This window comes from Equus quagga, chromosome 9, assembly GCF_021613505.1.
Source record: "Equus quagga isolate Etosha38 chromosome 9, UCLA_HA_Equagga_1.0, whole genome shotgun sequence".
NCBI lineage: Eukaryota > Metazoa > Chordata > Mammalia > Perissodactyla > Equidae > Equus > Equus quagga.
In genome coordinates, this window is record NC_060275.1 from 92,504,471 (window position 1) to 92,531,869 (window position 27,399).

At 35.7% G+C, this 27,399-nt stretch overlaps 1 protein-coding gene across 3 annotated transcripts in view; it reads left to right on the forward strand.

Moving 5' to 3' along the window:
- RANBP3L (RAN binding protein 3 like) overlaps positions 1 to 25,399 on the forward strand; it is a 46,328-nt gene extending 20,929 nt beyond the window's left edge. The window contains exons 2-15 of one of the 3 annotated variants that reach the window (XM_046671022.1): positions 4,242 to 4,300; positions 5,172 to 5,211; positions 5,690 to 5,767; positions 6,570 to 6,644; positions 8,414 to 8,485; positions 8,835 to 8,974; positions 11,878 to 11,981; positions 13,116 to 13,200; positions 15,754 to 15,856; positions 16,198 to 16,328; positions 17,718 to 17,838; positions 19,472 to 19,614; positions 22,847 to 23,036; positions 24,638 to 25,399. In XM_046671022.1, coding sequence (XP_046526978.1) covers positions 4,242 to 4,300; positions 5,172 to 5,211; positions 5,690 to 5,767; positions 6,570 to 6,644; positions 8,414 to 8,485; positions 8,835 to 8,974; positions 11,878 to 11,981; positions 13,116 to 13,200; positions 15,754 to 15,856; positions 16,198 to 16,328; positions 17,718 to 17,838; positions 19,472 to 19,614; positions 22,847 to 23,036; positions 24,638 to 24,681 — 1,385 coding nt within the window. In that variant the 3' untranslated portion in view covers positions 24,682 to 25,399. Of the gene's footprint in view, positions 1 to 4,241; positions 4,301 to 5,171; positions 5,212 to 5,689; positions 5,768 to 6,569; positions 6,645 to 8,413; positions 8,486 to 8,834; positions 8,975 to 11,877; positions 11,982 to 13,115; positions 13,201 to 15,753; positions 15,857 to 16,197; positions 16,329 to 17,717; positions 17,839 to 19,471; positions 19,615 to 22,846; positions 23,037 to 24,637 lie in introns of those variants that run through there. The other 2 variants (XM_046671023.1, XM_046671024.1) reach the window with 2 other exon arrangements.
- The last annotated feature ends 2,000 nt before the right edge of the window (positions 25,400 to 27,399 follow it).

Here is a 27,399-nt window from a genome sequence, read left to right on the forward strand (position 1 = left end):
CAGAATAATGGCTCCCTAAAGTTGTCTATATCCTAATGCCCAGAACCTGTGAATACGCACACTTATGTGGCAAAAGAAACCTTGCAGATGTGAGTAAATTAAGGATCTTGAGACAGGGAGATTATCCTGGATTACTCAGTGGGCCCAATGCCACCACAAAGGTCATTATAAGACAAAGAGGGAAGCAGGAGTGTCAGAATCAGAGAAGGAGATGTGGCAGCAGAAGCAGAGGTTGGAGTGAGGTGAGGCCACAAGCACAAGAATGAGGGCAGCCTCTAGAAGCTGCAAAGGCAAGAAAATGGATTGTTCCATGAGCCTCCAGAAGGAACACAGCCCTGACAACCTCCTGTAGACTTCTGACCCCAGAATTGTAAGATACCAAATTTGTGTTGTTTTAAACCACTAAACTTGTGGTCATTTGCTATAATAACAATAGGAAACTAAGATAGTATGTAAGCTTTCACCTACTCACCACTCTTTTCATTACAGAACCTTCACGATAAACTGTGCCTGATGTTCTATCTTTTCCAGGGAATAACCCTCCAGTCTTCTGTCAGGGTAGGAGAGGGACACATTGCTTTGCTGCTTAATAGATAAATTTCTTCCTATTCTCAGCCATACTTCATCTCTGCTTCCAGAAGTACTTAGTGATACCAATTCCTGGACTTTTGGTGGCTCTGTGGGGAGTAAACCAGGTTGCTTTTGAGCATCCCCACTACTGGCTTAAGGTCCAGATTCCTGGTCTGCTAAGTGAGTTACCACTCATCCTTCCACTTTCTAGTTTCCAAAATTTTGTCACTATGATTTCTCTTCAGTTTTCATTGTCTTTGTGGCGGCTTCCCTCCCTCCACCTCACCCCACCTACCCCTAAAAACGCTCAACCATTTATTATGATCTTATTGTGATTTCTGATTTCAGGAGGAAGTAGAGAACATGTGTATGGTCAATCAACTTTGACAAAGTTGCAAAAATATAAGTGTCATTATTTTATACTGCTTTTTCCTTGACATGGTGCTGGATGGTATATTATACCTTTAGAACATGACATTGTTCCAGTAGAGTTATATATGACATATGTCAGTATGACACGTGGGAGTTAAGATCGATGGTTTTGTAGGAGGGATCCTGGGTTTAATTAAAGGCTTTGCCACTTATTAGTGGCATGACTTTGAGCAAGTCACTTAACAGAGCCTTAGTTTCCTCATCTGTAAATATGGTAGAAACAATATCTAACTCACAAAGTGATGAAAAGGCTTAAATTAGACAAGATGTTGGATAAAAGCCCGTGGCCGACAGCATAACTCCATTGTGGAGCAGAATTACAGGTGAACCAAGATTGAATTATGTAGATATTATACAGATAGAATTATAATTATAGAATTATATAGATATTACATGGATAGAGTTATATAGATAGTGCACATATAGATATATGTACAGATATGTAGATATACATGTACATTATATAGATGTGCCCTTCCTCGTATATAACAGATACTTAGTAACATTTGTGGGATGAACGAATGTCTTTTTTTAATGAAGTATTTCAGAAAACAACAATGAATATAGGGATCCATTAAATGCTACGTGAACCTTAAAACAGGTAAAACATCAAAATTTATCTTTAGGTTTTTAAATTTCTCTTACCCATTCCCTCTTCATTCTTTTTAACAGAAGACTGTATGTTAAACTTTTCATTATTTCATTTGCCTCAAAAAAAACCATGGATGCAAGATTAACAAACAAATAAAGAGCAGCCTAGTCAGCTCTCTTCTAGAATTTAGACTAGCCTCTTAATTAGGTTCCTTATTTCCTCTCTCTCAGTCCCTTCCCCTTCTAATCCGTTTTCCACACAGCATGCCGAGTGATCTTAAAAAACAAAATGCATATCAGAGTGAATCACTCCACTCCTTAAAATCTCTTATTGGCTCCCCAAATTTCTCAAAATAAAAACAAAACTCCTTGGCACAACCTACACGGCTTCACAAAGCTCCAACCTCATCTTCAGCCTCATCTTGTACCACTAGTCCTCTCCCTTATCTTGCAAAGTGCCTCAGATGTAGTCACCCCTCAATACATGTTTGTTGAACAAGTGGATTGATTAATGAATATATTAGAAAGAAGAATAAATTTTAAAGCATTTAATTTTAAGGAGCTGGCTTTTATTTTCAAATTTTCCTACTGGGTCAGGTAAGAAAACTGCTATGAACTCAATGGCTTGATAAATGCTTAATTTTTGCTTTGTCTTTGGAGCCAAGAGAACTTCTTGGGAGAGAAGGAGAGACTCTGGATGGAAGAGAAAGTATGGAGATTATCTGTTTTCTAACTATTGTGCTGGGCAGTGTCATGGAAAGAAGGTGGTTGCACTGAGGCTAATATGCCTTCACTCAGACAATGTATACCTAGATCCTAGCACAGTGGCTGGCACAAAAAAGATGCTCAATAAATATTTGTTGAATTAATGAATAAAAATGGCCTTCCTACGTTACCATATGCCCTTCAAGCTGCAAGTAATTCTTTGTGATTCCTCGTTAATGCTGCCATTAAAGATCACTTTTGCCCATTTTTAGCTGTGTATTTTGATAAAGGGAAAGTTAACATGTTTTTTTGTCTAGGATTAGGCCAAGTCATGCTATTTTAAGGATGATTATTCCAAATCTAGTTTAGAAGAGGCCCATTTATTATTCTGATTCATACGTATCTCCCTGCACATTCACAAAAACTATTTCCTTTCAAAGTCACTAGAGATCTCATTTCTTAAGTCTGATGTAATTGCTGGAAAAGGAGCTTGTTTGAGAAAGATCAAAGAATTGAGCCATAGTTTAATATAGATGGGCATGCCAATATGTTATTGAGCATTTTCTGCTGGGGCTCACTTGGCTCCAAGGGCAGACAGTGCAGTAAGCACTTGCATCAAAAAGTGAACCAGTTGATCTCACTGGACTGAAAGAAGGTACCCAAGTTTCCATGGCCCCAGGACCTTGGCAAAGGGTGGTCTGGCAGAGTTCATGACACTCTCTTATGGGATAAGGTTGTAGGGAACTAGTAAACCCCTTCTGGAAAATAAAAGATGTAATTCTCTGGTAGTTCCTTGAAGTTCCTAAGCCAGGGTTTTATTTATTCAGCCTAGGGAGGGCAAATTATCTGAGCATGTATGTCAGGACAAAATATTGGTAATGGCTACTGGAAACCTATAATGAAAAAAGTTCTGAGGTCATATTTGGGCTCCTTGAGAAAGTATGGTCACAGGTTAGCAATGTCAGTGTTGAGTTTTGGAATCGGGACTGATGGCATGGCACATATTTAATATCCTTTACTAAGGCTTTTGTTTTGTTAAAATCTAAGTAATTATATTTAAAAATCCATTTAATCTTCACATAAACTCTGTGAGGTAAGTACTGTTATGCTTTTTTTTTTTCAGATGAGGAAACTAAGGTACAGGTATAATAAGTTTCCCAAAGTATATAGCCAATTAGTGGTGGAACTTCTATTTGAACACAAGAAGATTCTCTTAAGAATTTTCCCTATGAATTCTGGAGTGCTAATATTTAAAGCTGTTATTATTCATTTATATTACCTAGAGTGAATGAGTTTCTCTCTATTCTCTTACCTAAGACAGAAAATATAAAAGATCAATAACATTGGTAGGATTGAAGATAAATTTTAGCTACTCTATAACACTAAGACTGATTCTTAGTCTAAATAGTGAAAACATGGCTTAGGATATGACTACTCTAGGCAAGGAAATATGAATTATTTCTGGATCATTTTAAGGACGGAATGCAGTATGTCTACGGCATTTATACCTTGAGATCCAAGCCAAGTAGAAGTAATATTCTCAGATGAGATTTTTCACCCTTTGAAACTTGTTGCTCTAGAAGTAAAGATGTTAATCAGTACGTCCTGATGAGACTCCAAGGGCAGGGAATTATATTTTGTTTTCCTTAAACACTTAAAACATATTCTTTTAATGAGATGATCTATTTATGGAAATATTTACTATCACTTTCCCCAAGTATTTATTTCTGTAGTTAACCGTTAAAATCATTTGTAATTATGCAATTTATAGTATCCATGTAAAACAGTTTGGATTTCACCCAAAGACAGGGAAAAAGACAAAACAAAACAAAAATCTTCCAATATTTTTAGTTGGTGTTAGAAATGTCAAAATATGGTCAAATGTCAAAATGTCAAAATAAGAAATGAGACCTCATTTCTTGCCTGCTCTTTTTCTTTTACAGAAAAATCTGTCATTGCTCAACCAATATTTGTTTTTGAAAAGAGAGAAAAAACTTTTAAGGTAAGATCAAGCTACTTTGTTTGATTTTTTACTTTGACCGAGAAATTTATATTTCAAGAAGCTAGCTATGCTAAATGCTATCACTGCTGCATAAGTTCATCCCCCTGTTCTTCACGCAGCAGAGCAGTGCACATAGAATATTTATAGGGTAGGGATTCACCAACAGCAATTTGGCTGAAATGGGAAGCCAGAGGCCTTGTCTTGAAACTATGGATAACATGCCATTTTTACCAAAATTACATTTTTTGGGAGTGATTTGGAAAGGGGAAGGACTGAAAGAGATTAGGAGGGCTGATGCTCCTTATGAGTCTCCACCACTGACCTAGCCTAACTGGGTATAAAATAAGTTCTAAACGGTGATATTTGATTTAAAAGGGATCTTAAGGACCCTATCTGCTTTTTCAGCATCCTACTAAAATCACCTGCTTTGAAAGACAAACCATGAGATTAGTAGCATTTTCACTTCAGCTTAATTAGTATTGTCTCATTATTCTCGTTCTTGCTTATGCAGATAATTTACCCTACTACCCACAAAACTAAAGAAAAACTCCACCCCAAGCCCTTGTTGAAAAAGCAGATTCCACCCCCCGCTCCCCCAACGCCCCAGCCAAGTGCTTCAGAATCCTGAGAGTTGGTGTTTCAAAATCTTCATTTTCAACACGCTCCCACAAGGGATTCTGCAGTCACTGAACTATAAAATCTCTCTGCTAAGACTTTGCTTTTTCTTGAATACACGCCTGGTGAGCCACTTTGTCCTGGCCTAGATAAATAGACCTGGCTTCTGAGAATTCTCTTATAAAGTGACAGGGTGGAAATCTGACGTAAAACCAGCAAACACTCAGCTCTCATTGGCAGCTTTGTTTCCTTCCAGAGACCTGCAGAGGACACCCTGTATGAAGCAGCAGAACATGGTAATAATGATTTGTATCCTGTATTTCAAAATCAATCTTTATACAAAGAAAATTAGCAGGCACAAGCATTTTGACATGTGGGACTTAATGGTTTTTCTTGTGTTTAAACAAGCTTTTGTTTTGAAAGGTGACATGCAGGACCCTGAGAATGCTGATGTTAGCAACTCTAGAATCCCACAATTCTCCACTGCCTGTGTCTCAACTACCAAAAACATTTTCTACAAAATCTCAGAATTCTTATGCAATTTCTTGCAGAAGCCACTTGTTTTTAATTGTTTCATATTAGAATGATATGCCTATCGGTTTATAATCACCAAGCTATCAACCCCAATATTTAAAATTATGCTTCAGAAGTTAACATGTTATCAAATAATGGTCTATATAGACAAAAGGAAATTGTATTTATCCTCCCATATCATTGGTTGAGGATAATTTGTTATTGCAAGCAATTTTACCCTTCACATTGAATGTCTTGCAGAATGTAATGGTTTTTCAAGAAAGCGCGTACGGTCTTCATCTTTTACTTTGCAGACTGCAGATTCTCAGTCCCAAGGAGGTGGGTAAAGCCTTGTCTGTTGGCTGTTCACTGTTATGTTCACTCTGCATATGAAATTACTAGGAAACTTTTGAAATAGATAAGAAAGTCTACTTATTGGACAGTACTTATCATATATTCTTATATGAAAACACAATCTATAAAATGGATGGTACGAGTCACTACTTAAGAATTTGATTTATCAGCACTGGAAAGGACATAGCCCAATGTTAGCAATGGTTATCTTAGGTAATGGGATTGCTAGCGATTTGGGTTTTTTCCCCTCCCTCTTTGTATTTTGCTGTTTCCAAATTTTCTGCATTAAGTGGATATTAGCTTTGTAATTAGGGGAAATTGACACATTCTCCTAAGTAAATATCTGCTTAGATAGATATCTGCCTTTTCAAAAGACACTTTAAGAACTCCATCATATACTGTATTCCAAGTAAATCAGTAACCTAGTTTGCCTCTCTTCTACACTCAAGTACTATAAAAGGTGATTCCTTGTATACTGGATCGTATTGCCTTCTGCCTTGTAATACAGCTATTTGTGTAAATGTCTGTCTCCTCCACTGTGAGTTCCTTGAGGTCATCTTCATGCCTGATAGAGTGTCTTACACCTGGTGAGCACTCAAATATTTATTGAATTGAATGGAAATTAATTTATAATTCTCAGCAGAGGCACACTTTTTTCTGCTGATAAAAATACAAAACCTTTTTTAAGTTAGTGAGAAAGAGATTTTTCTGAAACAGCAAAAATCCAAATGAAAAGAAACACAAAAGAGCACTTCCTTATTCACTTCAGTTTGCAATCTGCTTTTAGCATCAACCTTGTCCCAGAAGCGAATGAGATCATCATCCTTCACCGACCTCCCGGCCTTCCCCCCTTCTGGACCAGGTAATAAAGAGCTTACAGAACCTCAAGCCCAATGCTCTGACTTTTCAGAATCCATTCTCATTAATGATGAGCTTTCTTTCTCAGCTACTATAAAATGCTGACACTTAGTGGCAAATAAAATAGAGGCCTTAGCAACGTATGCATAGAAGAATTCCTTATGAATTCCAATTCCACAAATCCAGACAGTATATCTGTTTATTTTGGTAGAAAGTTTGAACTTGATGTTTTTTCAGATTTCATGTTTATGATAGCAATATGTTTTATAAGGCAGTCCTGTAAAATAATTTGCTTTATTTTACTTATTATGGTCCATTTATGCAGTTTTTAATATGTACAGTACTCAAAATATATAACTATGCTTTCGATTCTTATTCTAAAGTTTATACTTTAGATTTATATTCTCAAATTTAGAACATGATTTCTTTTGAACTTTTCACTAATTACCACATTACTCCTTTTTATTTGAAATTTGTAATGCTTTGCTAAGTAAAACTATTTTATCATAAAATATTTGAAATGATTGGAACATTTGCCACATTAAAATTATGATTTGACTTCTTGTGTGTTTTTGTTTCTACTGAACAACCAACTGCCTTTTCTAAATTAAGCTTACCACTAAGAGATAAAAAATACAAACTATTCACTTCCTTTTAACTGATCCCTCTCTCCCTGGGAACCACAGAGTTTTCAAACCAATAAATTTTTAGTCTTATTAACAATTCCAAGCATGACTGAGCAACAATATGTCAGATATCTTTTAGATGCAGCAGAGATATTTTCTACCTCACTGGGCCCCATCTTAACCTGACTGGCAAATTACAGATGAGGAACAGAGGTCCTGATCCTAGAGGATTTGTTTTATTGAATTTGTGCAAAAAGCAAAGCGATAGCTTTAAGTTATCTGGATAACTGCTTCAATTCATTTTTTTATAAATCAGATACACACAAAAAGAAAGAATGAATAAAGGAACGTTGATATCAGTAAGCACCATTCCATTTTATGTTGTGCAAAATGTTGGTGGTGTTAGAACGGAGAAAAATAGTACAATTTTGAGATGGCCCTTTCATTGTTGGTTGTCAATAATAACGATCATAAAACATTTAATTGAACTTTGAATTAGAGAAGCAATTCTACCCCGACATTTACAATATGTTATAATACTTTGAAGAAGCAGTTCTTATTCTTTTCTCATCTCCATTAATCGAATGCTCCAAGGTTGCTGTTTCTGCAATTGGCAAGCAAGAGGTTATCTCTTTGAAATGCATAGTAATTCCATACTTGGAACCACCACCACAGTCTTACCCCACCAACACACCTCACAGAAAAATAACCCAGCATAATGGTCATCTTTACTTCTCTCTTCAGGTATCATTAGAGTGGGGAGAGGGGCAGAAAAGTTGCTAACAGTTTTATGACATTCTATAAGAAACATATATTTACACACACAGCGGGTTCATTATCAATTCACATTTTATAATCTGTAGAATTTCTCTCAGTACTCTATTTCATCATTCTAGAGAAGACTGCCTATTCCGTTAGTGATCTGATTTGCACTAATATTTCTGAGAGTAAACAGAACTATGTAGCAAAGCTCATCTTGCCCTCACATCTTTAGCACAGCCCGCGCTCTCCTATGCGCAGCCTACTACTCTTAGTGCCAACAGCGACATCTACTGGTAAATTCAGTACAGGACCGTGAAAACCCGAATCGCGTAGAAACTGACACACCCTTATAGATTCAAGTTTTTCTAATATTTTTTTCTTACAGTGAAGAAAAACAATGTGTTTATGACATCAACTCTTGTGCAAAGGGATGTTGATATGAACAGTTCAGAACAAGGTATGTAGCTTCTCTCTATTACGAGAACCTCAGAAATGTGGCGTTTTATCATCTATATTTTAATCTGCTTGAATGCGTGCTTTGGGAGTAGGGGAGGTAGGGCTGAGTGACAAAACATGAAGAAATACATTTGGTAAGCCAAGTTCCAAGGTCAACATGGGTACAAATTAGGTAAAAGCCTGGCTGGAAGTAAGTAGTACACATTCATTGGCTATTTTGACTTTGATTAGTTAACATTAACCCCTCATTGAATGATGACTTTAGAAAATAAGCATTAAATTAGTCAAAAATAGAGAGGAAGTAGTATTTCGCTAAAGATATATTGACCCTTTAATTTCGTTCTTTTAAGGTCCCGCGAAACATTCTGAAAATATTCTAAGACCTGCTATCTTGCAGCCACCTCAAGCTCACAGGTGTGAAAAAGTGAGAAAAACATTTGGATACAATGCCTTGGAATCCTGCAAGACTAAAGAAAAAGCAAAAAATAAGGTAAGAAAACCTCCTCTGGTAGGACCGACCTCAATCCCCAAACCTTCTTTCAGTAGATTGCTGTGGAGCCCCCTCAAGAGTTAGGGGCTGCCTGAGCTTTGTTCTGTTGCTGAAGCAGCTGCCCGGCTAGAGAAGCACTGGGACTAGATGGCAAAAAGCCCTCGGTAACATTCTTAAACTTGTCCCCTTAATTGGAGGGTTGTTCCCAGGAACAAGTCTTACGGAGGTGTAAAGCTGAGTCCAGAGGAGTGGGAACCCTCCGGGTCTTGTTTCAGTGCTTTGATCCCATGTGAGAACCTGGGAGCAATGAGGTGACAAAGTCCAGGAGTCAGAAGTCAAAAGGGACAGGGATTTTCTGCATCCCCAATTCGTTGACAGCCTGGTGTGGCTTTGGAAGCTTAGGTCACACCAGGGACCCATCTTCAAAGAGAAAAGGACCAGGGAACTACCTACCCAGTGTGACTGGGAGAGCTTGGGAAGCTTCTGGAGACAGATAAGAATTCTCTCTTCCAACTGTTGTAGTGACTGAATCACTCGTGGGCCTTTTCAGGGGGCTATTCATTTGGTTCCAGCCATGCAGATATGGGTTGGAGATATTCTGTTGCTATAGTTCTAGCTGTGTCTTGCAGAAGCAGGCACTTGAAAGGAATGGGACACAAGATCGGTAGGTTGGAATTTGAGAGTTAATTCCATCAGTCATTTGTTTCCAGCTGAACTATTGTGGGTTGGTCACCTAGTTTTGTTTTGTTTTCCCATACAAACAAAGATAGCAACACACGGAAGTGTTAAAAATACCAGTCGTTGGGGCTGGCCTGGTGGCGCAGTGATTAGGTTTGCACATTCCACTTCGGGGCCCGGGGTTGATGGGTTCGGATCCCGGTGCAGACCTATGCACCGTTTGTCAGGCCATGCTGTGGCAGGTGTCCCACATATAAAGTAGAGGAAGATGGGCATGGATGTTAGCTCAGGGCTAATCTTCCTCAAGAAAAAAAAAAACACAAAAACCCAGTAGTTTCATCAGTTCAATGAAAAAAATCAGATTGGTACTAAGTCTCCCTCTGCCACTATCTAACCACGTTTGCATTCTTGGACAAAGCAGCCAACCTTCTCTTTTCATCGGTGAAGGACGAAAGTTGAACTGGGTCAGCATTTACCAACGTTTTTATATTTCCAGATCTTTTTCTTTCTAAGATATGATTTCATGAGACCCATTGTCAATTTTAAAAATCATTTCATTGTTTATGCATGGCATATGATGTGATTTTTAAGTAAAACGTTCTCAATTTAAAATCAGTATTTTATTAAAATTTTTCATTTAAACATAATATAATCATCACCATATTACATAAGTTCTTACTTTTATCTATTTAAGAAGTGATACATGTTATTTAATTTGTTTTAAATTATGTAAGAAAAAGTAAGATGTGTTGGCTAATTTCTAAAATGTTATTGTATTTGATTTTGGAACAGCATATATTATAGATTAAAATTTTTATTACATGTTGATATCAAAAGTAGATGAATATTTCTTCTTCAGCATAATATTTTGAAATCTTTCATTGCATACTTTAAAAATAAAATCTATTAATATATTTCTTGCCCTTTCCTCCTAAATGATAAAGCATAAGAGAAATTTTCAAGCTATTGTTTGCTAGCATTTCTTCTTGAATAACTTATTAAGGGTATGAATGGAACTTATTCCTAATTAGTGAAAAGCCTAATTGGATATGCCCATCACTGAATTTTCTGTTTAATAATGACCTTTGAAGATCTAAAGACAAGCTATATATAAGATGCTGTGTAAGAATTCTGACAAAATAAATGTAATTTATAGATTAGTGAAAATTATCTGTAGGTGAATTTTATAGGACCATTATTTTTATGTTCCTTATTAACTTGTATATCAAAATCAGAGCAATTTTTACTCATCCTGTCATTAATTAATGGTCACTTATTGTGTATAATTTAAACAGTATATGCCTAATAGAAACTATTTTAAGCAATGTAAGAATAAAAACTCCCATTTTGGCTGAGAGAGAAATCAGAGTGACTGAGTCATGACCATGTACTTTGATCTTTACTAACCAATGACACATACTCTCTTGATACATGTTTCTCAGCTCGCCAATTCTATTATAAAGGGAAAAATACTCAGAATTATTTTTATTGATTGATATAAAATTAAAGTGGAAACAGACCCTATCTACCTTTAAAGACAAGAACTGCCTGCAACATCTTTGCAAATCCCTAGTTGGGGAAGGGAGGTGTCCACAAAACACTAGATACACTGCATCAGATAATTTATAGGGTTCCTTCCAGTTCTAAAATTGCTCACTCCTTCATGTATACATTAATGCAGGTAATGTGCATATATCTATACACATCAGACAGAGTGATTAATTGATTAAGTTACCAGTCAAAGGTTTCTAGATGAAGAGATTAATGGCGTTTCCTCTCACATTGGGTGGCCATGATGGTGAAGCTCTTAGGCTGTTTCCAGGGATTAACTAGGCCTGAAAGATAGATTTACCACGTAGAAATGAGAATTGACTCAATTTGGCTAAAAAGGTAAAAGTAACAAAAGGAGGTGGGATTTCTGAATATTATGACTAAGTATATAGTGTGGTGTCAGACAGACCCAGGCTCAGATGTCAGCGCTCTTCCTGGTTCCAAGCCTAGCCAAATTATTTAAACTGTTAGGTCAGTTTACTTATCTGTAAAATGTGCATAAAGTGTATAGAGTTGTTGTGAGGAGTAAATGAGATAATGTAAATGAAATGCTTAGGACAGTTCTTGAACATAGTAAATTTTCAGTACATTTGACTATAATATTGTTTCCTCATGTGGTGCTCCAATAGTAAGCAATTTAAATGAACTTTTTTGATGGATTTCTTTTCTTTCAGATTTCTGAAGGGAACTCCTATTTGCTAAGTGAAAATTTACCAAGTGCCAGAATTTCAGTCCAGCTGTCTCCTAACCAGAATGTTCTAGGTGCTACATCAGTAGGGTACGTTAATGATGTGGAAACAAAGGTGCCGTCCTTTCATTCTTGCCTTCTTCTATCATTATAACCATTTATGGAAAAAAATTTTCCGACATTGTAGAGATAAATTGCCAAGATTTCTGTTTGAAAGGAGATTTTTATAAAGAACACGTTTAAAATGCTTTTCAAAATATCTCCAATGTTTAAATATTCTCATACTATTATTGTATTGTCTTCATTTTCTCGTTGACTTGGGTTAGAATGTTTCAAAAAGGTATGGCTAAACTTTTATTTAGTTAGGCATTAATTATGTGGCTACAGATTAGCCTTTCTTCTGCTTTCTCTGGCATCCTTTTTTGCCCTTTTAAAAATTATTTTCAGCATTATTCATTATTTACTGGCATAGGTTGGATAGACAACAAAGAAAGCAGTATAAATATGCAAAATGAAAATTAATGTTTACTAGTCTCACCAGTGATGAAGGCATGCTTGATCTGAGAGAAGATTAAAACTAGCCCGGGATGTAACTGGACTCATATGATTAGGCCCCATGCAGGTACCGCAGCACTTACCTTCTGTGCACACTGGGGATGCAGTGGGGACCCTGGGGCACATTTGCCTACACAGAGAGGGTTGAATGTCTTCCAGTTTCTCATCATGCAAAACACTTTTAACATTAAAAAGAAAAGTTTTGAGGAGGAAAAAAAACAAAGTAAACCAATGCACACTCAAGTATAACTGACAAGATAGATTGGCTTGGCTTTGCCCAGCAGACCTCTGATAGCTAAAAGCATTGGCCACGCAGGGAAGAAGAGAGCGGAGATTAGAGATGGAGAGGCTGTTCTGGAAAAGTAAAATGGTAAGAGCTGGGCAGCCCCCCGGTTGATCACACAGCCGGTACAGTGATGGTCGGGAGACCTTTTTGGACTGGTCTCAGCCAGTGCTGCAACAGCTGTCAAATATTTTGAACATAATGCCTGGAAGTACCCATCTCCATTTTCCTTCATGTCTCATTAACTCCACGTAAACAAAAGTTAGCAGTAGATGTTTTTATGCTTTACATAAATCTGTTAAATCATCTGATAATTTCACGTGCTATGGTTTAAAATGACTTTATCCATATATTTAAAATAGTAAATGCTTATTTCTTTTCCTTAGATGTCAACCAAATGAAGATAAGTATTCTTTTAAAAGCTACAGTTCTGATTTCGTTTTTGGAGAAAACATGGTAGAAAGAGTTTTGGTAAGATTTTGGCAAATGTTTCCATTATTATATAGAGAGCTGTCACTTCAAATTTCTGAAGGCAAATTAATTAAAACAATGTTAAAGTGGAAAACACTTTTTAACTCCTGGGGTCAAAGCCACATTTTCTTTCTTTAATTGGAAAGATTCTCCTGGGAAGCAAGTTCTAGTTGTTAGAATGATCCAACCCACAGAGGAAGGGAATTATATAATTATAACATTATTGCTGATGAGAAATATTAAATAATTCTTTGACTTGTGTTAAACCAAAGTTACCCAAGGAAGTCTCAGAATTATCTGCAACAGTTAGATAAGCTCAACTGGTAATGATATTTTAATATAGTTTTTCAATAGGATTTGTCTTAACAAGATACATTTAAAATCATTTGCCAATATTTTCTTATTAACTACAACCCTATCTTCAAGCTTTTACATTGAAAGCATTATTATAACTCTTTTTTTTCTTTTTTAAATAGCTTTAAGAGGAAAATCATAGTATTTCATTTGCCTAGGGGAATATACTTGCCAAGTGGAGCCCACTAACTATTCTTACTATCATCCTTATTTCATATTGAGTATCATCCTGCATGAGGCAGTTGCTGCTCTGCCCTCCATAGGACATGTTTCTAAAACAGAGCAGAATCTACAGCAGTGAATTATACAGCAAGGTGAAAGCTGTGGAGCAAGTGTTCCTATGGTTTCATCTGGTCCATCACATGTTCATACCCCTTCCAACTTTCACCCAGACCAGAATCTTGCCTGAGATGGGGCAAGGTGGCTAGCTTCTCTTGGGCCTATTAGTTACATGACGAATCCCAAAGAAACTGTACAGATTTTAAAACCTGTGTAAGGGCTCAGAATAAGAAAAGGACCAACTCTTGAGGCCTGTTTATTCCAAGATTTTTAGGGCTTTCACAAATCACTTTTAAAACCTAGCTTATTCTACACCTGCCTCAGGCTAAACCCTAATTTGAAGAGCAATATCATAGATTTTTAGCTTAGAGGGCACCCTTTGTCTCTCCCCAGATGAAGGTCAACTCCAGCAATCCTAGAGCTCTTGACCCATACCTTTGGATCTGAGCCAGAACGGACCAACTTCCAGAGTGAAGGTCCAGGCAATATATTTAGGCACATTTATTCCATGTCATTTATTCCTAAATTTGGCACTAGATCAGTCACAGCCTCTGTAAGATGTCACAGGCACAAATTAAATACTTTCCAAACCTTAGTATTAACTTTAACATTCGACTAAATTTAACAAACATGTATTGTGTTATGATATATAAAGCACTGGCGTTGGTCTCAAGTTTGTCTGCATATTACAATCATCTGGTGAGCCTTTAAAGGATTTCTTATGTCTGGGCATCTCCCCAAACCACTTAGATCAGAAGCTCTGTGGTGAGGCCAGGTGTCAGGTGATTTGAACCTACAGCCACGATTGAAAACCACCTGGGCAAGTGGTTATGCAAAGTTAAAGGAGACACTGTGCTCTACAGGTATTTATAATCTAGTAAAGGGTGACAGAGAGATACATATACAAATGACTATCTTCAGGATTACAGATTTGGTTTGAGGAGGTACTTATGCACATTTCCTCTGGGCACTTTAATTTGGTTTACAAAGGAAACTGAGCTCCCTCTGTCTTTAAATTGATGACATCCTGGGATAACAGGGTCTTTGGAGATAATTTGTATTTGTCCTCTAGTTAATCCTGTAATCTTGTGGCCTAGCGATTTTGGGGGCCAGGATGCTCTCCCGAGTTGTTGGCTGACCATGTGCTTTTAGAGTGAGTCACTAAACTTTCTGTGCCTTAGTTTCTATTTTCTTAAAATGGAAATAATTACACCCATCTCTATCAATTTTAACAGGATATCTTGATGTCCAGTTAAATAATGTGAAAGAATCTTGATTATAAGGGAAAAGATATAAACCTAAATTCTCAAGTATCATTTCAGTTCTCCCCGTTCTGCGAGGGACTATACAGTATCATAAAGGGCCAGGCAATTGCTCAGTGTTTTTTTACACAGGCCTTGATTCCAACACATGTGCAAAGCCTCAGGTATGCAGCCTTAAAAGTGTTGACAAAAAAAATGTCTTAGAGGAATAATTAGTATTCTTTCTATAAAGATGTTCTCTGAAACAGCGAATGGGTTCTCTTTTTAATTTTTGTAATGAAGTGGATAGAAAAGGTCAATTGCTAGGAATACTGAAATACCTTGAAACAGTGACAATAGTTGCACCTCCTAGGTGTCAGGTCAGTCTGGTGCAACAGCTGCTACTTCCTTTATGGGCCTCTAAACCTTCTCCCATTGTCTCTGGAACTAGATCCCGCCTGAAGTAGGCTCGTGGTAACTAGATTACGCTTCCTGAAGCTTAGAACAAAAGTCATCTAACAATAGGGAGGAGTTCTTTATTCAGCACATAGGGAGCCCCAAACAAAACCAAAGCAGTTGGGTTTGTTTGCTGTGTTGAGACAGAAGAACAAAAGTATCTTTTGGCTTACTGCAAATATCTAGGCATAAAATTAAGTAATACCTTTTTTCCCCCACCTAGGGTACTCAAAAGCTCACCCAGGCTCAACTTGAGAATGATTCATACACCAAGGAAAAAACATTCAAATCCACTCTAAAATTTCCTATCAACTCTCCAATGTCAAGTAAGAATTATTTCATTTGTAAGACATTTAATTCAACTAGTTTATTTCCTGTTTTTCCATGTCATTTGTTTAATATTTATAAAATACAGTGTTTTATAATTTTTTGGTAAAGATTCAAGCATATAAATATAGTTACATGAAATATAAGCTTTCTAAAATGTTTAATGGTATGGGGAATCATTAAAGACATTTACCTGAACTCAAGCAGTTTGAGTTTTTGGAAACACTCATTATTATAAAATGCTAAGGAAATATGTATGGTATCAGGGGTAACAAAGAACTTCACAGTAGAGAAATTGGGGCCTTTTATGTGTTTTTTTTCCCCTCCTATTTTCTCTTAGGAACAGACTCTATTAAAGGTATATCCCTAATTGAATCAGCTGCTGCTTTCTCTTCTAAACCATCACCTAAATGCTTGCTGGAGAAAATTGATGTTATTACTGGGGAGGAATCAGAACATAATGTGTTAAAGGTCTGTATATCATGTATTGCTCTTTCTGGCACCACTTACATACATGGAATAATTACCATCAGCAGGGATGTCTTTAAAAATAAAGGCAGAAGTATAGTTTTCGTGAAGACTGAGTTGCTTAAATAAAAATGTTAGAGGCTTCCAAAGATTAAACCAATATTTTGTTGAATTCTCGCATTTGTATGTATAATTTGCAGGAAAACAGGCTATTGGGTTTACACCCAATCACATTAGTCCCTTAGCAAGAAGCTAGCTAAGAACCTTGTCTTAAAATAACTTCAGGTCTATGTTTTATGCTTTTCATACCTGCCTTTATAAGTGGTGCTATTATCATCTGATTTAAAATTCTATTTACACTGAAAGTTTTAAAATGCTGATAAGATTTATTGATTTCAGTTCAAGATAATAAAAAGATTTTATCTTCCTTTAAAAGTTCTTTTAAATAACTTTGGAATTTCATATAAATCAAGAATTTCGCAAATGTAGTGCACAGTATCATACATAGGATTTGAATGTTGAGTGGTATAGCTATCAGCCTGGGCATATACAATGTGACAACTACAACTGAATCATTTCAACAAGGCGTGGATTTCCCCTTGCCTCTCTCTGTGTGCTTATGCCCCAAACTCCCTCCATTCCTCCTCTCCTCCCCCATGATCTACTGATACATTTACTACACAGGTGTGACTCAGAGCATTAACTCTGATCGGATTAATCCCATATTTACGGAAGTAATCACTAAGGGTGAGACCCTAGCATGCTATATTTTTAACAAGTTGTCAAGGTGATTCTTGTACATAGTAATATTTGAGAACCATTGGGAAGCATTAAATTATAGGGTATTCTGTGGTATCACATCCTAGTTCTGATGCTGTGTTCTTTGAAATTTTTTGTTCCATGATTTCCTTCACTTTTGAATAAATTATATAGCTCAAATAACATTAAGTGTAATTTGAAAGTTGGTATATTAGATAGATTGTTAAGTGAAAAAGCAAGATGCAGAAAGCATGTATGGCAGTCTACCATTTATAGTAAAAAATAGGGGAACATATATATATATCGGCATGTGTATACACGCAAATATCTCTGGAAGGATAAACAAAATATTAGTAATGGTGATTACTTGTTGCAGGGGTGAAAATTGGCAGATGGGGAGCTAGGGTTGGGGGCAGACTTTTCACTTGTACAGCTTTTTGTTTTTTGATGTTTGAACTATTCAAAAATCGTATGTTTTGAAGATTAAATAAATGTTAAAATCTGGTGTATAAATCATTAACATAGGCTATTCTGATAAGAGATCAATCAAATAAAAGTGCTATAGAAGAGTCAAGAATTTACTTTGAAAAAAAATTTTCTATGTATTTGACGTTTTAAAATATTATCCTTTAGATCAACTGCAAGCTTTTTATTCTCAACAAAACAGCACAGTCCTGGATTGAAAGGGGCAGAGGAGCTTTGAGATTGAATGACACAGCAAGCAGTGACCGTGGAACATTCCAGTCAAGACTAAGTAAGGAATCATTTTGTAAAGCAAGACACTATTTCTCAGGGTAAAATTTCCAATATAGGTACATATCATTTTCCAGAGATGTGTTATAAAATATGCCAATAAATCAGAGTGTTGAAAACAATATTGTTTCTAATGTACTGTAGGAGCTTCCATTTAGAATAGGCTCTGATGTCAGACTACACGGGTTCCAGTTCTGGCTCTACCACTGACTGACTGGTGACCTCAGATGGTTACTTAACCTCTTTCTGCCCTAGTTGCATCAGTTTAAAATGGAGATAACAATAGTCCATGACATTGAGTGATTGTGAGAATTCAGTGAGATAATCCATGTCAAGCACCTATGACAGAGCCCAGCACACACCTAAATAGTAATCTCGTTATTTGTAGGAGTTTGATGAAATTATGTTTGAAGTGAAAATAGTTTTTCTAAAAGAGAATATTTGCCCTATAATTTATCTTTGGCATTCTAAACATGCTGTGTGGGTTGAGATGAAGGGTCAGTTTCTGAGGAAATGAAGGTACATGGTTATTGAATCCTGCAGGCAGAGAGATGGTCAGAGTCTGGAATCAGTCAAACTGAAAGACTCAGGAGGTTGTTGGCATCTAGAAAGGCACACTGGGTATTGTTCAGAGGTCCAAACTGAAAGTGGGTGCAGGCGGAGATCTGGGCAGGGTGGATGGGTTTGCTGGTCAATGTTGGGTGGTTAAAGCCGTGGAGGAGGCCCCAGACAGAAGTTGGATCCAGGTATATGGATATTTGTTGAGTTTCAGCAATCAAACTCAAGAAACGGGTAAGGAATAGAATTCAGACTAAGCGAATAGGAACAGTAATGTAACTGGCAACAGGTATCTAAATAACCCAATAAAGTATTATTCCCAAGGCAGGTGCTAGTTGTTTTCTGCTCTGGTTTAACTCCATTCCTTCCACTGCCTGCCAAAATAAAGTACAAAACAACTTTTCTTTGTATTATACAGGTAATACATGCTCATTATAGAAGACAGAAGATATGGACCAACAAAAAGAAAAAAATTAAAATCACTCATAGGCCTATCTTCCTGTGAGGGCCTCTGATAACAGCATATATTCTTCTGGACTTCATTCTCTGTATATATAAATGTACCCATATATTGAAAAATTTGTGATTCATGGTGTTATATTCCTTTTTAACTTGGTTTTGTTTAATAGTATACCATGATCACCTTTCTACATCAATAATTATCTTTCTTCAGTAATCTTAATGGGTTTGTAATATCTTGAATAGCTGAACCATCATTTATTTAACTCAATTTTTTGAATGCTTAAAGTTTTTGTTTCGGTTTTCTCCATTGTAAACAATTCTTGGATAAATATTCTTCAGACCACTGGGTCCTCAAAAGAGTTCTAAAATTTCAACCATTCTTTAATAATATAGTAAAAATATGTAATTCCAGTATATAAGTTAAAAAAAGTCCTCTAAAATAATAAAGCCCAATTTGAAAGCCAAATTATAACCTAGTCAAATTACAATTTATAGTGAAAATACAGTCTGAAAAACAACTACAAGATTTACTTTGCTTTCACAAATGGTAAATTCCCCTGGAAGGCTAAGAACCCACTGTTCTGTAGTCTGATATATTCATCTTCCTATTTTAGTTATGCGCAATCAAGGCAGCCTGAGGCTGATCCTCAATAGCAAACTCTGGGCTCAAATGGAGATTCAAAGAGCAAACCACAAAAATTTACGAATAACTGCTACTGATTTAGAAGACTGTAGCATCAAAGTGTTTTTAATTCAGGTAAGTGACAATTTCAGTGATAGAGGATTACCCTAATGTATTTATAGATCTCTGCAATTACTAATTTGGTTTTATAAAAAAAATTTATTATAATAACCTACACCATTGGCAAAAAATCAGCTATTCATTATGGTTGTTTACAGTATAATATAAGACCTAAATTTTATATGAAATTTAGAGATTAACACCAAAATCTATAGTAATTATTGGTACCTGTCCGAAGACATTTGTATTGATATATGCTGTCAAATCTCTACATTTTTCTTTACTATTGAAATTATGTCAACAATCTTACTGAGTTACCAAGTTACTGAGTTGTCAAGATTGGTTTCTGGAAGGCCAGCAGAACCCACAGCCCGGTGCTTGTACTGCATGCTGAAATTAAGAAGGCCTTGAGATCACTGCAAAGGAACCAGTGAGAAATGGAAAAACACAGGGCCAGCAAGTTAAAAGAACCAGTCCAGTGGCAAATTCCAATTCTGGACATGAGTCAGTCTCCAAGGTAACAGGATGGGAGCACAGCTTTAGCTGTTTCCCGGCGGCAGGAATGCTTGACCTCAAATTCAAGATCCAGGCACAAGAGAGTGAGCTGGCAGGAATCAGATCAGAAAAAAGGCTGGGTTTCCCCTATGAGCTGAGACTCAGAAGACTGGAGGAGACTGAATACTCACGTGACTCAGGCAGAAGGTGACAATACAAGTAAATTGGCATTTATACAGTAATGGAAAGAAAAGTTGGCAAGGGTCCACTGATAAAAAACCAAAGGTTTTATTAACTACCAGTAAATGCACTGTTAGGTGTAAGTAATGTTGAGTGTTACGATGTTAGAGTAAAATGATGCCCAAATCCTGTTTACCATTTAGGGAGATAATACTTGATACTCTGCCAGGCCAGATCCCCCTGGCTTTGAGTGGGTAAGGCAGCCTGCCTGAGACTGAGACTGTAACTGTGACAAGATTCTGCTGCAAAATATCTGACCCATGCTGACTTTTTAAATTATAGGGTATTTTTTAGAGATTAGCAAATGAAATGCAATAAACAACACTCAGGGGCCGGCCGGTGGCCGAGTGGTTAAGTTTTCTCGCTCCCGCTATGGCGGCCCAATGTTTCGCCAGTTCTGATCCTGGGCGCAGACATGGCACCGCTCATCAGGCCATGCTGAGGCAGTGTCCCCCATGCCACAACTAGAAGGACTCACCACTAAAATATACAGCTATGTACTGGGGGGATTTGGGGAGAAAAAGAAAAAAAAAAGATTAGCAACAGTTGTTAGCTCAAGTGCCAATCTGTAAGAAAAAAAAAAAAATCACCCAAATTCCACTCCCAAATGTCACTATTAACATTTTGGTCTCCTACTATATTTTAGTATATATACGTGTGTGTGTATACGTTTATACACATGCACCATACTGTATACACTGTATGACCTTCAGGTAAGTTATTTTAACCTTCCCCAGTCTAATTTTACTCATCTGCCAAAGCCGAGTAAAAGAAAATAATATGCTTTATAAAGTGGTTGAGAAGACTAGATAGCCAATATTTGATTGTGAAATACACATATCTAACCTTCTTTTCACTTATCAATGAAAATGAGTGTTCTTGTGTTACTAGATAGTAGTTCATTCTTCAAAAAATCTTTTAATAGGTGAAAATATTCTATTCTGAGTACCATAATTTATTCCATTAATCTCACTTTGTTAAATTCCTAGATAATTTCCTGTGTTTCACTATTATAAATTTTGTAAGGAAGCTGAAAGGAATTCCCTGTGTACATACATGTTAATTTTCTTGGAAAAACGTTTTGACTTGTCTTGACAAATTTCTCTCCAGATAGACTGAACTGATTTTCATTCTCACTGGTATTTTCTTATGATGCTTTCTGGGAATTACAGTTTTCTTAAGCATTGTGAGTTTGTTTTCCAGAAAATATATCATTGTTATTTTATTTTTAACTTCTTGTTCTGAATTTCTTGAATGAAAACATCTGAGTGAATTTGTCAAAAGGAAATATATTGACTAATGAATGGTATGCTTAAAATTTAAGGTAAGAAAGTCAAGGTAGCAGAACAATATTTATATTTCAATTACAAATATTCTTTCAAAATTTGTTATTAACTTACTAAAGAAAAATTATACCTTTGCACATAATATACAACAAATATTTACTCAACACCTTCTGTGTAATATCTAATACAATGTGAGAAACAAAAATATTTTATTTAACTTAGTTTTTTTTCCCCCAAAAGTAATTAAGGCAACTTGAGAACATGCAAATGAAAAAATATAATTTAAGACCCTTCCCCCAAAAAGTTGGCCTGCAGTTGGTTCAACTCTTGGTTCTTGGCTTTGAAACATTTGATAGCTCTTTGGAGGATCAGCAAAAAGAAAAAATTTTCCAGATTTTCTTTGAAATTGTGAAAAGATACAAAAATGTAAACTACTGCCATGTTACCTTAAAGAGCATTGACTTTGATGACAGACCCTGGGATTCAGGTTCCAGGCAATTTGCCAACTTCCTGTGTAAACTCAGACAGGTCGTACCTTTCTGAGCCATAATTTCCTCATGTGGAAAGGGAAGAGGGAAACAAGTGTATATTGAATACCTGTACCACGAGCTTTTACTAACATAAATGCAATAAATAATTAACCCATGGTGTTATTGTAAGGACTAAATTTAAAAAAAGAATATAATAACAGTAAATGTTATACCAATGTAATTGTTACCATCAGTTTTTATAGCAACAATAAAAATAGAAAAATATTGAAAGCAGGGACTTCTGATGTGTTTATGGTACAATACCATGACTGCTCAAATGAGCTCTGCTTTTCCACAGGGCTATGCAGCTTGCAGGGGATGTCTAAGTAAAGTGATGTAAAGGAAATGGAAGTCTCTTTCTCCCTCTAGCCCTACAATTTTCTACAGTGTAAAATGTTGGAGGAAGGATAGTCTTAAATTCACATAGAAATTTTAAATCACATTTCATTCGATCAGAAAATTTCATTTTCTCAGTTTCAAATGCACAAATTAGGACCTCTTATAAAATTATCCTCTTGAGGATTCAATTTGGTTCAAGAGGAATTGGCTCTTTACCCTTTAGTTTTTAGGGCTATTTACATTCTGGATTTATAACATATAATTCCTTCCTTATTAATAGTGAAAGATTACGAATCTGTAAAATGTGGCTGTTATTAAGTTAGTTATATTCTTAACAACCTAATTTTCCTCATGCAGGCCAGTGCCAAAGATACAGGATATCTGTATGCAGCCATACATCATCGTCTTGTTGCACTTCGAAGCTTTGATAAGCAGAAAGATATAAATCAACCTGAAAGCCAGTCAGAAACAGCCCTCCAACAATTAAACTTCGATAGCTGTGATGAGGATGAGGATGATTTCATCCAGGTCACTAAAAATAGATCAGGTAAATAACTTTTCTTTTGTAAGTTCAGAGGTTTGAGAAAGAAATCTTATGCACAATCCTAATATATGAAATAGATTTTAAAAAAGTGGAACTGATCTGTTTTCAAGTGTGCAGGGATTAGAGCACTATCTGTTTGGATCTGAGGAGGGAGTGTGAAAATCACTGTCTTTTACATGTGGCCTTCATTAGGATTTTACCAAGAGTCAGCCTCATTGTAATGCCTATCATTTGCATATAAATTGATTAAAAAAAAAAATTACAATTTAAAGTATTACATTGCGACCCCGAAACTAATAATTTATTTATATTTCTCTTCACTTATTCTCATTCTCCTGTTATTGGCTATAATAGGAAAAAGTATTAATACTTGTAATGAAGCTACCAGGAAAATCTAGCTTCCCTTTTTGGAATTTGACTACTTTATTTTCAAGAACTTTCTTTGCCTGGGGCAGAAAGCACTATTTTATTGTGTCAGGATCCATGAATTGAGTAAGGTTGAAGTGGGACCAGTAGTAAACAGATTTTTAGGTTTTAGTGGTTGTCCTGATGAGGGCATTTAAATTAAAGTTCATCATTATTTTTAAAGAAAACCATTGTCAAGGAAATAATAAGCCCAGGTTTGTTATACAGATGTAGCTATTAAAGCTAATAAAGTCATCCAAGTATTTTCAGTAATAGTTTCATTTAGCCTTAAATTCTGCTCTACAGAGGACTGAGCAATATGCTTACAAAAATAGTATGTTAGCAAGCCATTTTCCAACTTTTAATCATTTTAAATCTTAAGGCTATTTTAAACATACATAATTTAAGAATCTGTCAAAGAATGTGTGCGGAACTTGAAGAAATATCTTCCTTTGCTTAATACTAAAAATGTAATCAAGAGGAAAAATGCACACACCATGCAGATCAGGATCATAGACTGCTTGACTCGGTGAGCCAGAGAACTAAATGAATATGATTTTTCTTGTTACTATTAAACAAATGGTTTATTACTTTTGGAAATGTATAAAATGTATAAATAAAATTATCTTTTGTTATTATACTGTTTATTTTGTAAACAATAAAATGGGGTCTATTAGAAAATGAGTTGGTATCCATTAAAAATGTTAACTTGCAATAAGGATTAAATGGCAAAATTCTTTCATCAACAAATGATACATGTTTATGAGTAGAATCTATATTCTATTATATTCCATTTTTGGAAAGGAGTGATTTGCAACTATCTTCATACAAAATGAGAAACAAGGGAAATAATGCAAAGTAAATGTCAATCATATGAACCTCCTTTCCTTGCTATTTTATCCCTTTTTCTCTTAGTACCTTCTCCAAGAGGTGTTGCATACAAATGCATAAATGTTATGGAAGCAATAAAAAGTCTAATATTTTAAACTTTGTTGCCCATGAGTTAAGGGTTTAATTATTCTGAAAATGTCATGTTTAAAATTAGCAACATTTCCAAATGTCACTTATAAAAATATAGAGTCTATATATTTCATTTCCTCACCAGTAATCATATTCATGAGTATTTATGTTCAGTTGTCCTCAATATTAAATCTAATATGAATATATTATATAATAATTATTTTAAATTTATATCACAGATTCTTCTAGATGGACCCACAGACAGTCGGTTGCCTGTTCATGAGTGCTATCTGTTATAAACATGACATCTACAGAAAGATCACCTTACTGAGAAAACTAAACCATCCTAACTAAATGGGAAGATCCTGTTCATTCCTTGAAGAGTTTTTATAGAAAAGTTCAAGAAATATAATTTGTTGCAATTAAAATTTTTCTCTTATGTAGTCTCATAATTCTGAGATTTTACATTTTGATTATTGTGGGGAAAATGACAGAATTTAAGAAATACATAGACTTTGGAAGTTCAAAATTTATCATTTTTGAAGAAGTTAATTTAGAATAGGATTTGATAACTAATTTGGACTATGCATCACATTGATGGATACAACAGAATTATAAATTGCTGGATTTGATAAATATCTAACTAAATATTTATTTTTTCAGTCAAGCATTGGCCATAAAACAAATATTTTACAACATTTCCAGAGTCATTTCTTTGAAAAACACTATAACTACATGATAACATTTCATTAAATCATGCTTTCCTTCTGGGAAATGTATATTTTCATTTAGCCTTTGGATTTTCTAATACTGTAAGATTATATATTCATGGTATGAATTCCTTTAAAGAGAATATTTGTTCTTGGACTCGTATCTATTGTACCTTGTATATGCTGACGCACAGTCAGCATCCAATAGTTGGTGAAGGAATGAATAAAATATATTACCTATGTATCAAAACAGTAAGTATAGAAAAAGTGACATATGTTAACTTTAGTTGTTCTTTGCTTTATGTAATTAAATTGTGATTAATATTCTAGTTGGTGTGGCTGTATAGAGACTTTTTTAAAAACAGATATATCATATATAGCCTAGTGAACTTTTCTCTTAAATGCTGTTATTATGGTAGACTACAGTAATTTCAACAATCATGCAAGAGTTTTGATGCCCCTCTTTTGAGATTTGTTTCAGAGATACTTCATGAGTTATATAGGAAAATTAGTCTCAGTACTTATAGCCATATTTCATTTTTCAATCCAGTTTTATCACTCCATGGCTTCAAAATGACTTTTGATTGTGACCCCCTAAACAATTCCCCTATTAGAGGTATCTTAGTCTGCTCAGGCTGCCATAACAAAATACCACAGACTGGGTGGCTTCAACAACAGACATTTATTTCTCGAAGTCCTGGAGGCTGGGAAGACCAAAATCAGGGTGCTGGCAAAGTAGGTTTCATTCTGAGGCTTCTTCTCTTGGCTGGTAGGGGGCCAGCATCTCACTGTTATGCTCACATGACGGCTTCTTTGTGGGAGCACAGGGAGAGGAGAGAACAAGTTCTCTGATGTCTCTTTTTATGAGGGCATTAATCCCAGTAGACCAGGGCCCTACTCTCATAATCTCATCTAACCCTAATTACCCCCTAAAGTTCCATATCATCACATGGGGGGCTAGGGCTTCAATGTATGAATTTGGGGAGAACAGACATTCAGTCCATAACAAGGAGATGATTCACAATTCCAAAATGATTTCTGAAAATGTTTTGAACAATGACGACATATTTGGAATAATACTACAACTTCACAAAATTTTACTTCGAAGAACAATATTCATTTGGTTTTTTTCCTTCTTCTCCTCAAAGCCTCCCAGTACACAGTTGTGTATTCTAGTTGCAGGTCCTTCTGGTTCTGCTGTGTAGGACGCCACCTCAGCACAGTTTGACTAGCAGTGGTAGGTCCAAGCCCAGAATCTGAACTTGTGAAACCCTGGGCTGCGAAAGCAGGGTGCGTGAACTTAACCACTCAGCCACAGGGCCAGGCCCACAATATTCATTTGGATGTATATATGTGAATACATATTTTTTTAAACTTACATCACTTTATTTTTAGTATTAAAAGTAATTATATATATGTATTTATTGTCAAACCTGAGCTAATGCTTGCAAGTTTACTTTAGCTTATGAAAACTGAATTAACTCTTTTAGACTATAATTTAGTTAGTATGTTAATTATTCAAAGTTTTGCTCTTTCCCTATAACGCAGCAACTATAACTTATTAAATGTTAGCCCCTAAGAGAAGCCCAGTCATTCTTCCACTGACTCTGGAAGAAACATAGTAAATAAAATCTTTTATTTCTCAACTAAGCAATGACTCAGGAAATAGAATAAAAGTTAATGTGAGAGAGGAAGAGGGGAAAGATAGAGAGAAGGAAAAAAAACAGAGAAAAGAAAAGCTTTAGTATGAATGGAAGAATAAAAAGAATGGAAAAACAGAAGTTTAAAGTTGGGTTTTTTTTTTAATCCAAAAGAGTGACTCTGATGCAGAACACACTCAGTGAAAAATTTTCATTAGAAGCACAGCATAAACAGGGAGATATCTGGAGAAGATGATAAAGAATTGGTTCTCTCTTCTTATCAGAACTTAGCTGATACGGGAACATTGTGATTGCCCTAAATTGTTAAAGTAAAGCAGAGAATAGAGATCTTTATCTTCCTGACCTGTTCATTCTTGCCCCTACCTTAGGGTGGAGATGAAGCAATATTTTTTCAATGCCTCAAACATTTTAATATAATTTGAATTCATTCTTTCCTTCTGTGATTTCCCTTGTACTTCTTTGCATATGCCAAGCAAAAAAATTAGACCACCTCAATTTCTGATCTATATAGAAATGCCAGTGCAACAGAACCAAAATAGAATATCAGGAAGGCAGAGAGAGAAAGAGTGAAAATTTCCAGATTATGACATGGCTACTAACAGCAGAAACATGATATTTAGCTTACAACTT